This window comes from Hypomesus transpacificus, unplaced genomic scaffold (genome assembly GCF_021917145.1).
Source record: "Hypomesus transpacificus isolate Combined female unplaced genomic scaffold, fHypTra1 scaffold_89, whole genome shotgun sequence".
Lineage (NCBI taxonomy): Eukaryota > Metazoa > Chordata > Actinopteri > Osmeriformes > Osmeridae > Hypomesus > Hypomesus transpacificus.
In genome coordinates, this window is record NW_025814040.1 from 558325 (window position 1) to 574034 (window position 15710).

The window sequence follows — 15710 nt, forward strand, 5'->3', positions numbered from 1 at the left end:
ACGCTTCTCCACCTACTGTTCTGGCGGTGAATTGTTTTCAGCACCCCCAGCCTTCGGAGAACCATAAGGCAACAGAAATGCTAATGAATCCGTCCTATCCGGCTGCCCGCCCATCCGTAACGGAGTCAGAGTACCATACTGGCACCTTTAGGGCACTAAATGTTGATGATCCCAGCCAACTCCTTCAGCTGAGTAACAGCCTGGGAATGGCCCCTCATCACAGGATCAATGGAGGACAAGGCCTGTAGGTTCTTACTTTTGAGAGGTAGTTCTACTTGCCACGAGCTGTGTATGGTCACCTTCCCAATAAAATCCATGACAGTAGGAGATTTCTTTAAGGCTGCAAGGGAAGCTCGGCTTCCCCTAAAATGTATGGTCAAATATTTACTATTGTGTTAACATTTTAAATGTGTTAGAACACGTTCATCTCGAAGACGTGTTCATTCAGAATCAGATACATTACAGTAGCAGGTCGACTGACTCGATTTCCTTCTCATACTTTCTGGTAGAGTGCATTTCTGTTGAAGCCCAGCGTCCAGGGACTTGAATGGGGCTGCTTTGAACAGTGTTTTTGTGTTTCGAAACTATACGGTCATTGGATAAATGTTGCGATTATGTCCCTCTCACGGACGCTCAGCGTCACGCACGCCAGGTTTCTGCTTGATGATTGGAGGGTCTGTCAAAAGACTGCATCTCCTTTTTAATGATAGTGATTTTGTACTATAATAAGTCGCCGAAGCTATTCGAGCTCAGTCCCATTAGTGGATTTTGCAAGTGTAGTCAACCGGCAGCACAAATGCATACTTGTCAGCCCACTCTGTCTGAAATTTGCCGTTTTTGGAATCAACTTTTCGCTCTATGGGTTTGTCTCGCCATGATTTTCGCCAAAGAAGACACAGGTACCGTTAGCAAATCGATGAGCCTGCGTTGTTGCGAATGACACACACAACCTGCGTGACCCACAGAGGTTGCGGCCAACTTTGAGTGAGTGATTCCTGATGGAGCTTTAGATTGGACACGGAAGATATAAAGCACATCTAGTAGGAAAAAAATATAGGCTATAGCACAAAATCACGCACCAATGAAAACTTGCTTGTATTGCGTCTCGTCCGGATCCGCCTATTGAGTCACCTCGCCATAGACAGTAAAAGATACGCAGCAAGAAGACACACGAGTAGGCTAGTTCACGCTTGCGCGCATACTGCTGATTTGAATATTTCCTATTTACTTGTTTGGTGGAGGCAATCCAGAATTACTGTTGGTGCAATTATAAATCAGACCCCCCCCCCCCCCCCCCCCCCCCCCCCCCCCCCCCTAAAAAAAAAATCTTCGGATCTGCACGATTTACACGTCACCCAAACTGACATGGAAAAAGCGGGAGGCGCCGAAAAGCGCGCCGTTTGCATCCCTGAGAAATTTAGAGATTAGCAGCCAAATAATGAAAACATGCAGTTGGTTGGTTTTCCTCCCGCATTCCCCAATTTGAGTCACCAGCTGCCAGTGGTCTGCATAATGAGTGTACTATTAGGACTGAACTGTTTGTGGGTTTAATTCCACATATTATTGACATCACATATAGTATGTATATATATTGTTCACATCACATATACTATGTACATTATATTTTAGTAAGACGTGTATTAAGAAATCAGCTGTTTTACATACATGCTAGATATAGGAGGTACAATTCTATAAATCTACTCCGTTCTGCCAAAATGAAATGGAACAGTGAAAAGTGAGGTCTGAAATCCAGGCCACGTACCTCGGTGGTCTCTTTGATCTCCAGGGTGAAGACATGAAGGTCCTCAGATTCCTTCCTTAGCTCCCTCATCTCCTCACCGGTGCCAACCCGGAAGTCTGCCTTATTGCTGCGAGCCTTCAGTTCATCCAGCTCCTTTTGGAAGTGGCCGATCTGGCATACAGGGGAAGAAGACAAATATACGCACACACAAGTAGAAACTTATTCAAAATTATATTAATGATTTTATCCGAATGTGGTATTCACAAGGGGTTCTGAAACACCTGATGCTAGTTAAAAAAAAGGGAAGGATGGAAGACGTTTTGTGTTTGGTACCTCTTCCAGAATGCCGGCCATGACGGGGTCGGAGTCCTTCCTCTGCTGAAGTTCTTTTTCCAAAGTTTTAACTGCCAGAGCTGCAGTCTAGAGAATAAACACAAACATTCTATAAAAAATATTTTTTTCTTACAGCAGCACTGTCCTTAAGTAGATGTAACGGGTAGGTCTGTCGCGAAAGTCAATATATTGACTTAATGCCCGGTATATGTAAATGAGCGTATTTTTTTTTGGTGCTGCGATATATTGCAACTAATCATTTTTATAATAAAAATAATGATATTAATTTTTACATAAGAACGGATGTCACCAACATTTTAGTTGATCCCGCTGCCTTAGTCATCTTGTCAGCTTGCTGTTTCGAAAGCATAGGCGGGACTAGCGTCTTCACACACACAGAGCGAACACCGACAGGTGAAGAGAAGGCGTTTATAACTGTGTAATAAAGTGTTCTGTTTCGTGACATCTACAGCTAGTTAGGAAGAACAAGTGAAAATGGACTTGGTTTCAAAGTTGCAATCTTCAGCTCCGGTGTGGGAACATTTTGTCTTTAAACCGAATGAGATGACAGCCAATTAACGTGAACAAGCCGGTATGTCAACTTTGTTTAAAAACTGTGGAAACGAAAAGAGGCAACTAACCTAACATGTCACCTAGCAATACATAACTATCCCATCCGGTTTTTCAACCTGTGAACAACAACTGCAGCTGGAGCTGGAAAGGGGTCTTCCATACAGTTCTGTTACAGATGCCTTTTTTCCGATGGTGCAAATATAAACATGACAGCGCGAAATGGCGCACACTCACGGATAGCGTAACTCACTATATAGCCAAAGAGATGCAGCCATTAAACACAGTCGAAAAACCAGCATTTACAAATATGCTGCAAACCTTTGACAAACACAGGGCATGTTTCTCTCACGCATTGGCTAAGACACGCATTTCAACCATTTCACACGCTCTCACGCCACACCTTGTATATCTCAAGCTGAAAAGGCAACGCCAACCAAGTAGCCCTGTTAACGTTGTAAACAATAAGGGATGGTGGAGTGAAGCGACATAGCAAACAGCCTTGGGGGGGGGGGGGGGGCGGTCATTATGTAATCAGTGGCATAAAATGGACTGAAAATTACAATTGATTTGTGTGTGCAATAATATAGTTTATCGCAATTAATTTCGGTGCAATATATCGCGCAGTAAAAAGTAGTTATCGTGACAGCCCTAGTAACAGCATATTCAAACAATGAAAAAATTACACATTAATGAGTATTTTGTAAAAAAACATATGAAACAAAAATAGACCCCAAAAAATATTATAAAGACTAATTCCATCATATTCAGTGTTTCCCCTACAGTGGTGATTTTAGACCCTTTTTAGGGGTGATCAAGCACCCTTAAATTTCATCTCAGCACCCCTAAAAATAATAAAAAGTTTAATTGTTTTTATTACAATTTGATGCTGGTAGTTCAAGAGGGGGTGTAGACCAAAATACTAGGTGTTTGTTCGACATCGGCTGCAGCTGCAAGACACGACTGGCGAGAGTTACCACTTGTCTCCGTAACGTCAGACATTCCTGCTTCTAGTGGTTTGCCGCGTTGACGTCAGTGAAATCTGTTTGCTTACTTTTTGGATTACGAACTGCATGGTCACAAATGTCATTGTTTTCGCACTAACCAGTGCAATGAAATTGGTCATTTTATGTATTGTACTGTTAAACTCTTCAATCTGCAGATTGATAATACACCCAGAACTTAACTAAATGTAGTCTTTCAGTTAGTGAAGAGGGAGACAAAAACACTTTATTCAACAATAGTAGACTCTTGTAGTCTGTCACTAAAGGCTAATATTGAATTCAATTGCACTGTTTGGTATGGATTTTACCATTAGCGGAACTGAAGGTGTCAGAATAAATGTTGTCTGGCCAATCACAAAATCGCTGTGTCGTCATTAGAATCCATGCAGTTGCTCTCCAAAAAAATGCGCTCGGCTACACAGCCAGCAGTGCTCGAATCAATCTCATGGTACTTTGATTGCATATGTCACAGTGACCAAGCCTCGGCGCCTTCTCAAGTCGGACAAAAAGTCAAACCAGCATTCACTGCTTCAAGTCAGCTGGCACCGCGTGAAGTCGAATAGACCTATTGTCTTCCATTCATTTTCAATGGAAGCCACATGACAGGCCCCGCCAGGCAGCCTTGCATAAGAAAGAAGGAAACCCTGGATATTTATTAATCCACGTTTTTTTCTGTTCTTGTGTCCTTGCAAACTTACATTTATTAATTTATCAGGCGCTTTTATCCACAGCGACTTCCAAGAGAGAGCTTTACAAAAGTGCATAGGTCGATGATCATAAACAACGAGATATACCCAAAAACATTGCGTGCAGCCATAACATAAAGCATGCATTGTGAAAAGCAAATAAGAGCCAATGGGAAGAAACATAAGAGCATGTAGCTAAACAAATTACAATTGAACAACATGAACCTCAAAAGTGCAAGAGTGTACCTGTAGGAAAGCAAGCAGCAATAATAGAATTCACAGCGAGTATAAGTAGTGAAATCAGTTACAACTAACCAACAAGTGCAAGAAGTCCCTTAAGTGTCATTGTGTTCTTGGAGGTAATGTAATGTAATAAACTAACATCTGATCCAACAAAAAGTACGGTTGTATTCAGTCTTCAGCTTTTTCTTGAAGGTGGAGAGTCAGTGTCTCTGATGGAGGGGGGGGCCAGACAGGAGAAGAGCTTGGGTTGGGAACGGGCACTCTTGAGAGGTGGGACCATAGACACAATAAAGAGTAGACACCTCATTGGCTGCTGGGCGCGATAAATGCGGCCGCCATATTGGAGAGAGCAAATTCCTAGTTGCGTAGAATCAGAATAAACAAGATGCCAGCACTGTGCAGCATATTGCTGCTCAAATCGGCAGACAATCGCAAACAGGGCTCGGGGGATTACTTTTCACAAGATTTAAAATGTCCATACTATTGGTTGTATTTTGTAAAAAGAATAACCATGTCCTGTATCATAGCTACATGCATGACCTTTGCAGCAAAGCAAACCGCATTCTGTAAGGACCCGGTTCCAAATTTCTCAAAACCCGAATATCAAAAAGGTCCAAGCTCATCGATACCGCTATCGATACTAAGTAATATAATGTAACGTTGACTTATGTCTCGAGTAAAAAGTTATGTTATTTAAACCAAATCACTGGTGCACAAATATACAACGTTTGACTAATAAAATGACTGAATTCAATTGAATGGCATGCCAGCCGCCTTTAAACTAAACAAAGAAGAATTTAATTGCCTCACACGCTACATCGCTTCATTTATCCTTTTGTTTCTAGCTACGATGGCAGAACGCACGAAACGGTCAAAGGCTTGGCGAAATTTTATTAAAGCCAAAGATAAAGACGAAGCAAAGTGCAATATATGTTCTAAAGCAATTTCTTGTAGGGGGGGACACACAACTGCGATGAACAAGCACCTCAACGTTGTGCACCAGATAAAGATAAAATGCAGTAGGCTACTTCGACTGTCTTCAAGTCGCAACGGTGCCAACTCCAGCTGCAGGACAATCCTCTGGTGAGCACACCCCAACTTCGTAGCAAGTCTCCATTGTTGACAATAATAAGCCAATTCAGGGATCGACAGTGCAACTATTTCACTCGCATATGCCCCTAAAATGTGATGTGTGCGCGAACTGCAAAAATTATTTACGAGCAGTGGCTCTGTGGGATGGTTCTGTGGGATGCTTAAGCATCGTTTTAAACAAAAACAGACACAGAAGAAAATAGGGATAAGATAAGGAAGGTTTGGGTTTGGTTAGCTGGTCATTTACATTTAGTCATTTAGCAGACGCTCTTATCCAGAGTGACTTACAGTAAGTACGGGGACATTCCCCCCCGAGGCAAGTAGGGTGAGGTGCCTTGCCCAAGGACACAATGTCATTTGGCACGGCGGGGAATCAATCCGGCAAACTTCTGATAACTAGCCCGACTCCCTCACCGCTCAGCATCTGACTCCCGCTATACCAGCTATATTTATCTATACCAGGTGCCTTTCGTTGAAACGTGTTCAACTTTTCATAAAGTCTATGAGCTTGACAATGTCACTTTTCGTTAACCAACCAATCACAGTCTTACTCATCCAGGTTGTGGATAGTAAATCTGTGGTGGACAGATTTAGATTTAACATTAAATTACGGGCTTGCCTCGGTTGCACTCAAACATAGTAGTTAGACGACGACTCTTCCCCTGCGCTACATCAGTGCTTGGCCCGGCATCTTCTGCATTAGCTAAGGGATCCTTTGCGTTTCGGTGGTATTTGACACTGGAAAAACTCCTACAGTAAACTAATTCCGCATAGTACAAGGTGCAAACAACCTTAGTCTTGTCGAGGTTTTCATTGGGAAGCCTCTTAAAAATACATTTTCCCTGAAGCAGACCAGGCGGCTTCATAGCTGCATCCATGTTAGCATGTCATGTTTGATGTGATAATTTCATACACAAGGCATACACACAGGTTCGAAGACTCGTTCTCGCCCCCTACAGTGCAATTTGGCTAGGCATACATCAGCGCAAAAATATAAAGATGAAAGTCATCATAGCTTGCATAGTATAGACCCAGCTCCCAACCCAACTTTGAGAATAGATTAACGGCGATATTTATTTTTTTTTATTTTTTTTTATTTTTTATTTTTTATTTTAAATCGGCCGATAAGTCTCACGTTAACGCAGCACGTTAACGCCGATAATGGCCCACCACAAAAAATATACAGAAATATTAGTTGTAAAATGTAAGTAATATAAAGAATATAATAATCTTAAACTAACAATAAATTGAACCCGTGTGTGTGCCCTTTTGTACCCGTGTGTGTGTGTCCCCAAAACGACCTCCCGCCCCCCTTAAAGAATAATGTGCCGCCCCTCCAAAACAATTATGGTAGGGGAAACACTGATATTAGCACAAATGAGAACTGGATGGTTACTTTAGCTAGGACCGGTACCTGGGAAGTAGGATTACTTGTTTGGGACGGGGCAGGCCTTTGTCCCACAGAAGAGGTTGAGCTGATTTGGACTGGCCGCACTGGGGCTGAAAAACAATAAGCAATATCACCAACCACATTTAACTAAATTATGTATTTTGACTCATCATGATGCAACTTAGGGATGATATGCAGTAAAGGTCCTCGGCCAGATTCAAGCCCAGGCCATTGCCTTAAGGCCTACTTAGATTTTTATCAGTAAGGAGCCTAAAGAGAGATTCGCACTGCTTTAGGTACCTGGAATGATGGGGGTTTTGGTAACAGCAATCGTCTCGCTGACTGGCTCAGTGAAGATAGAATGGGTGGGGGCAAAAGAGAAAGTCTGGGAGGCTGGTGCTGCAACTGGAGTCTCCACTGCCAAAAACCTGAAACAAATGTTGGGACAGAGAAAACACACACTCTGTTGTAACAGGTCTAGATATTATTTAGCGCTTTGTAATGGATGAGGAAACGGACGGTATGGCCTAAAATATTGACCATGGTAAAGTTTGAAGCACGAACGGTAACTGTATCTCAATATATTAGTTTTTCTTCATTTGTAGTCCATTCATTTCAATAAAATGCAAGCTGCACCACTGAGGCTAGTCTATCGCACTCGGACGGATTTGGGTGGGGTGTCGCATGAGTTGAATTTTTCCTAATTCTGCAGTGCTTTGCCATGGAAAAAGAGCCAATATGTAGCTTTCAACAGTAGGTTTATGGGATCACAAGAAAACGTAGTTCAATATGTGACACGGTCCAATGAAGAGGGACATATTGACCGCTGGAAACCGAAACGTTTTCATTTTCTTGCCTATTTCAAAAGTTGAAGAAGCCACTCAATGTATAATAAAACATGGCAGGATCACTAAATGCTCATAATGTGTTCTTTTTTACCTAAGCTTCAAGTTGAGTTGTGGGCGCGTCATGCGTGATTTGATTTGCATCACGGTGCAGCCGATTTTTTCCTAGGCTACTTATGCAAGCGCGAAGGGCCTGAGTGGGACTCATTTTCAGTCCTGGAGTTTCATGCCTTAGACCAGCCCACTTTAGCTCACGACTGACTATTAAGATACTGTAATTAAAACCTCAAAATATAAGTCGCAATAGTGCACTGTTCTCTGCAGTCTTGTAATTCAACTCTTCATTACTATTAGTTTTTCTAATAGAGCTTTCCGTTATCCATTTTTATCTCTGACGTTTTTTTATTTTGAGCAAAGTGTCGCTGTCGGGGGTGGGGCCAGGGAGTCAAAAGATAACGTGTCATCATTAACCTGCAGGCTGCACTGTGAGAAAACCGTGGGGCTGCGCAAAATAAATAAAAGACAAAAAAACAGACCGTCCCCACCGGGACTTCTCCCGGTGCTCCCGATTAGCCAATCCGGGCCTGCAAGCGCAGTGGTACTAGCTGTATATGTTTCGTATGAGGCTGTGTTTGTCTGTACACAGCACGATCTCATGCCCCCTCCTAATCAAGTTACAAATTACTACATCGCAGAAGACTCGATTCCGTTCAACGGGGACGATTGCTTGCTATATTAAAGTTCCGTACGAAAATTATTATTATTATAATTATTTAAATCGCAATTAAGTCTTCTAGCATTTTTATTTTATTTTTTTAAATAATGTTTTTAATGAAAAATTCTCTTTGGATTAAAAATCGAATCAATTTAAAATCGAATCAATTTAAAATCGATTCGAGACCCTATGAATCGATTCGAATCAAATCGTGAGGTACCAAAAGATTCCCACCCCTAGTGATAATATGCCATGCCTGGTGTGAATTGGGTTGTTAATTTGTATTTCTTGGAGGCTCTACCTTTTTTAGCACGATATATTCAAATTGTAGGCCAAAGTCAGACTGGTATATTTCTATACCATTCATACCACAAGGAATAGCACAAGCAATTACGTTCTATTGAAATTGTATTCGGATTAATGGAGACATGACATTACCAAAGTATTATTTGATTCCACAGCTACCAAGCTCATTCTACAGAGCAAAACACAAAATCTAGAGCTACCACGGGTTCTATCTCTACGGTTCTATTATCAGGGTTAATCATCATCTCCCTCACCTGTCATTTAGATTGAGCTTGACCACAGGGGTGGCAGGCTCAGACGTGCCCCTTTGAACAATCATGGGAGACGCGGTTGCGTAGCACTGGGGGGTGGGGGCGACTGATGCCGGAGCTTGGGCCGCTTCCATTTGCGGCTTTACCAAGGGGGCACTGAACGAGAAGGCGGAGGCTGACGAGGTGTCAGAGGGGAGCTCAGTGGCAAAAGAGAAGCCAGAGGGAACAGTGGAGCCTGTGGCCAAGCCAAAGGCTGGGACCGACCCCCCAAAGGAGAAGGCAGAGGAGGTAGCCACGGAGGAGGAAAGGGGAAGGGAGAAGGATGAGGAGGTGGGGGCAGCGAAGGGGGGGGGGGACGAGACTGTGGATGGGGAAGGTGTGGCCATAGCAGCTGAGGAAGGGCGGGATGCTATGGTGGATGGAGGGAGGCCAGGGCTGGGCTTGATGGTGGGCAGGGCAGCGACAGAAACTGAAACACAAAGAAAAGGACAATGATAAGTGCTGTGATAAAAATCTTAGGACTGCTTAAAAACAGACCACTGTTTTGGAAACTACAACCATTTGTATAGTCTGGTAATAACACAAATTAAAGTAGCCCGTCCAATCATCGCATTCGGTCCAAATAACGTCCTATCATTAGTGCAGATCTGACTTTACGGTGCGTGTCCACTACAGCTGAGCAGGCGGCGCGGGCGTCGGCTTCCAATTCATTTTCAATGAAACCGGCGTTGACGCTTGGAAGGCGGAGCATTGCAAGTTTGATTTTCTCAACCTTATGTAAATGAGGAGCGTGAAAACGCTAGTGTTGGCCAATCTGATTGTTTTTTTGTTTCTTGTAACGTAGCAACCGTTGGTCATGGTAAACATTGTTATTTAGCAGACGCTCTTATCCAGAGCATTTCTAGGTTTTACCATTCAATGGAGTTGAAACTTATCGTACGTGTCTGCACACCCAGTTCCGTTCAGAACAAAGTTAAGTAATGTGACGAGCCTGAATTTAAGGATTACAAAAAAATTATAATGCATGATGCAGGGTTTCCGATGTCAGTGTTCCTGGTGTGTTTTTATACTTTTTTTATACGTCTCGTCACTTTACGTGAGTGTTCTGTGCCACTGCTAGCTCACTAGCCCAGCCGACAAACGACTGGTTGAGTGACCGGTGGCGTAACATGTTTTCTACTGTAATCTTGCACTAGTAAAATTTGGTATTTTTACACAAATGTTGTATAAAAGTGGTATTTCATTACATATTGTGAGTACATGAACCCAAGTCTGCATGCTTGGCCATGACTACAACAGCGACCTTAGAGAACTACAACTCTGTATTAACTTGTCTAACACGTCCGCGAGCGTGGTGTACTGTGGGAAGGCAAGCGGTGCAGAGCGTAAAAAAAAACGCTGTAGTGGACACGCACCATTGGTTGTGTTACAGTGTTGCGATGCCCACAAATATCAGACTGATTTCATTTTACTGTCAAACCTTTACATTTATAGGTTGCAACTAGGGGTGGGCGATATGGCCAAAATCTTCTATCACGGTATGAGTAATTTGATATCACGGTTACGGTATATATCACGGTATAGTAATTGTTCTGTAAATTCAAGTAAGAAATGGTACAAAATAACCATACCATACATCATCACACTATTATTTATTTATTACAAACAAAAACAACTGCCTCACATGAGACAACACTTCAGTTAAAAACAAGACTCAAACTGTAGCTACAATATCCAACTTATCGATTAAAGATTTTCTGGACTGCGTGAGCTTTCTAGCTATCTGTCTACCTGGACACAATAATTTGCGTTCGGGGGTTAATAAAGTACCTATCCATCTTATCGACTATGGAAACTTTATCATATGGCTTCAAATGTTACAATGAGGAGGCTAACAAGTAACACTAGCAGGAAGTAGCATTGCTACGAGTGTTATACTAGGTTGCTAGGTAACGGAAGCTAGCTAGCTTTTTTAATGAATGCTCATTATGTATTTGTAGCCTACTTATCATTTTGATAATAGGCTAATATAGACACTTAGAGCATGTGTTCCCTTCATTATAAGGCTTATATTAGGATTTTAATTTGTTTGCGGCTCCAAACAGAATTGTTTTTAGTTTTTTTGGTCCAATATGGCTCTCTCAACATTTTGGGTTGCTGACCCCTGTCCTAGATCAAGAATGCTAGCAACGCCACCAGTGTAATTTTACAACAACAATTTTACAGACATAAAACTTGAACAACAAATCGAATTGGTTACCTGCAGAATGGGACATCAACTATATAAGTAATTAGCATCGGCATGAGTGTGGTCCTCTTAGACAAAATACACTCCACATCGAAAATTCCGTCAGACCAACGCAAATGTGCTTCAGGTCAAACGAAAACAGCAAATCAAATAGAAGTTAAACTACAATTATAAATATTGCAAGAATGCGATTTATATGATGGCTTGTATACGATACAACCACCAGACATTTAATTGACACGTGTAATACAAAAATATAACGTCACTGTGTCCAATCCCGACCAGTTTTTAGCTAAGATTCTGATAAAATGCCACTTTAAATATTGATAAAAATAATCGTATCACGTTTTCAGCTGATTTACTGATTTCACGTTAAGCTTTAACTTCTTACCTTTCGAGCTAAATATTGTAAACAAAATTAGAGTTAGCTTATCCTTTACTAGAGCCGGTAAAAAGACCCTGGCGCCGGTAAATTAGCCGTGCGCTACCCTTGTCCAAACCCGACCACACTTATACTCGTAGTAAACACTCGCTGCTGCTGTTTTTAGAGGATATTAACTTGATCCAGGGTCACCAAACTGACTATAATGCTGTCAATATATCCGGGGACAATAAGATTTCACGCTTCAACATCTCAAAACTATGCGATAAAATCTCAATTTGACTGTTTACCACCACCTGCTGGATGTTTTGTTGAACTCTTCTCATGTCAGAGTAGAGAACGTCGCCCGAGCGTCGCCTGAGTGGTCTTTCGGCTTTCTCTCATCAATGTAACTTTCCTAAATTATTTAGATATGTAAACGTCCATATATGTTTATGAAATTTGACACGTAGATTGTTTGGTATGCCTAAAATAATATTACTTACACTTTGTTAGCGATTGCAAAAGAAAATGGTGGCAAAAAGACCGGACACTGGGTGTCCAAACCCCGTTCGGGTTTGGACAACAGTAGTTTACAGCGGTCGGGATTGGACACAGTGACGCTAGTATAAAGCATACCGCGGTTGAAACGGTATAGCCAAATCTCTCCCGGTAGACCCATTTCAACCGTCGCACGGTATATACCGTCATACCGCCTAGCCCTAGTTGCAACTCAAAATATCAATAAATTAGGGCTGTCAAAGTTAACGCGTTAACGCAATCTCACTTTAACGCGACAAAAAAGAAAAAGTGCCGTTAACCGCAGGTTTATTTTTTACCCTGGGAATCGCCTGTCGTCTCATTACTTCGACTGCCGACAGTAGCTGAATGATGGAGAGGGCTTTGAGATGGGAAGCTCCATTTCAAGAAGTGCGAGACAGCTCGGTTGACAAAACCAAGGCTGTGTGTACTGATTGTCAGGCCGAGTTTAGTTATCATCGGAGTACTTCCAGCCTAAACTATCGCATGCAAGCAAAGCACAAAGCTAGCAGCAGTTAGCACTGTAGCAGTAGCAGTATGCTCCTGTAACAAATGGCACACTCGCAAAAGAAGCGAACAGCTGACTAAGTTCAACAAAATAGAAACTGTCTTGTTTAATATCAAGGTCATTCTGTTGTTGCTTAAGTATCTGAAGTATGTTTGAGTGAGATTTTAATATTATGGAGCAGGATATCATGGTAGGCTATGAAAAAACAACTTAAATGTATTTTATTTTCCAGAAATCAATTTTTTGTTGTTGTTTATTATAGCTTGAGCAGGATCGTTTGTGAGTGAATAAAAACTTAAATAAAAATGTAAGTTGTGTTCCATCTGAACTTCTTATATGGCCATTATTATCCAGTTAGGGCCATTAGTTTTTTTAACCATTTATAGACCAATTATCACCCTACGTCACACAACTGTCAAGCAGGCTCAACTGCGCATGTCGGTTGCAAAACTCCCCGGTCTATTACACTTGGATTGTCGATCAGGTCATCATATATCTCTGGCCACTGGATTGCAGGGCTTGATATTAAACTTTTTGAGGCTCTTGGCCTCTGGACAAATACATTTACGTTTCACTTGTCTATGCACAAAAGTCACTTGATTGTGTGAGTGTGGGTGAGTAAGTGGGCTGCAACTAACGATTATTTTAATAATCAATTAATCTGTCGATAGTTTTGGCGATGAATCGAATATAGGTATGTATATATATATTTTTTTTTACAAACATTAATTTCCAACCCTATATTCAAAAACAGAACTGACAGTGCAAATTCACAGTGCAAAAAATCTTCAGAAAGTGCACAAACAGGTTGCTCCTTGAACATCCCTGAGCTGTTATAAAAAAATATATATGAAAATGGACTAACAAAAAAAACATACACATGTACGATCTACATCTATCAAATATTTAGGCAATTTTTTTATAAAGTGCACAAAAAGATGTATATTTCTATTTAAAAGGGACCTGAGCTGTCGGAACAATAAATAATTTATTAAAATAAAAATAAAAATCAGAAAACCTGACAGGATTAGTTAAGACGTCAGAACTTGTTCTCCAGTGGTTCCCAACCCTGGCCCTCAGGGCACACCTTTCCTGTCTGTAATTGTTAGCCTTCCACCACAGTAATGGGTTTTCTTCCTTGGCAAGGCTCTTTTCTCCAAAGTATGTCAGGACTTCGTTCCTCACTTGGGCGTGGACATCCTCAGCTTTGCCTGCTCTATCCTCTTTTTCACCATCAGAACCAAGGAGTGAGTCAAGTACAGTGGCTAGAGGTGTTGATTCAGTAGCTGTTGTATCGGTGGAGGTAACACTGCAACTGCCATGCTGCCAGACATCCATATTTCTTCTCTCTTCAAGTGCCATTGTTTGCACATTAGTTTGAACATGTAGGAATTCATCAGGTGAAAAAAACGGTTTCCTAAATCTTGGGTCAAGGACCATCGCAAGAATCACTGTGTTTGATGCTCTGAGAAAGCAGTCTCGCTTTTCCATCTCTCCTGCAACTGCTGCACAGCAGTGAGTTGGAAAGCCCGCAGCGGGGCTGACTTGAAGGCAGCACTCTGGGTGAACTTCAACAGCCCCTTCATAAGTGGAGGTATTGCAGATATTGTTGCATATTTCTGTCCACTCATGAACACAGTGACACATTCAAAAGGCTTGAGGACTGTTGAAAGCTCTTCCAGCAGGCTCCACTGGTCTGGTTTCAGATCCAGGTACCTTTTGCCTCTGTGAGACAGCTGTCGGACAGTGTTGCTGTTACAGGCCACCTTTGCTCAAGCAGTCGGCTTATCATATAGAATGTGCTATTCCACCTTGTGCTTATGTCTTGAACAAGGCTGTGCTGAGATGTGGCCATTTGTTGTTTCTCTGAGCTTACTGCTGGCTAGCTCGCTTTTCTTAAAATGTTCTCTACATCTTGCAGCCCCGACAGCTTTTCAATGCTTGGATGTTTCAACACTATTGATCACAACTTGCAAAGTATGGCCAGTGAAACAGACAGAGGACCACCCATGCTTCTCCTCCAGGATATTTGCTGCAGCCACAATATTAGCACCATTGTCATGGACTATGGCAATGATTTTGCTAGGAGGAACTTCAAATCTGGCCACGACCTGCTCCAACCACTCTGATCTGTGATGTAGTGGCATGTAACACCAAGGTAGGCTTCAGTTACTACACTTGTCCATACCTATGTGGTGAGAGCAAGTTTGCTGTTGTTGGTGTTTATTGCAGTCTTCCCTTCCTTGAATGTCTCCGTATTTTCTCTCCATTAGCCTTGTGAAGTGGGTCCTGGAGGGCAGAGTGTAACCAGGGTTCAAGGTGTGGATCCTTTTGGTGAAGCCGTCATCTTCAACCATCGACAGAGGCCTCATGTCAGTGACGAGCATGTTGAGGATACTATCCGTCAACACAGCGGCTTGCTGTGGTGTACATGATGCCTCAAGAAGCCTCTCATGGTTTGCAGTTTTTTTCTGGAATCAAAAAGATAGTACGAGTATGTGTAATAGCACAATTTACATCAAATCAATACATACATACTTGTTGTTTTAGTTACTAGTTGTGTAAAGGTAAGTAACCCAAAGAGCAAAGACAGACGACACTCAAAGCTTCTTCATTAAATTATTACCATCATTGTACTAAGTGCAAGTTAAGTTCATTTTATACACCACATTTAAAACACAGCTTAAGATGACCAAGTGCTATAAAATAAGTTTAAAAAGTACAACACTCTTCTTTACAGTCTTTACTCGTGCAAACTATACCACCTCTGCTTTGCTACTGTTATTCACGAGCTAACGCTAACTTGTCATACTTGTTAAGCTGGATAACAAGTAAACACCAGCACCAGAAGAGCTACTGAAGGGACGTTCCGTTCCT

The 15710-nt window shown here is 41.9% G+C and overlaps 1 protein-coding gene across 2 annotated transcripts in view; it reads right to left on the bottom strand.

The window, feature by feature from the left end:
- Positions 1-15710, bottom strand: part of nup214 (nucleoporin 214) — a 180962-nt gene that overhangs the window by 139948 nt on the left and 25304 nt on the right. For both annotated transcript variants that reach the window (XM_047018075.1, XM_047018076.1), the window contains exons 12-16: positions 9180-9645; positions 7360-7487; positions 7084-7169; positions 2075-2161; positions 1763-1912 (exon numbers count right to left, since the gene is read on the bottom strand). In XM_047018075.1, the coding sequence (XP_046874031.1) occupies positions 1763-1912; positions 2075-2161; positions 7084-7169; positions 7360-7487; positions 9180-9645 (917 nt within the window). The remainder of the gene's footprint in view (positions 1-1762; positions 1913-2074; positions 2162-7083; positions 7170-7359; positions 7488-9179; positions 9646-15710) is intronic.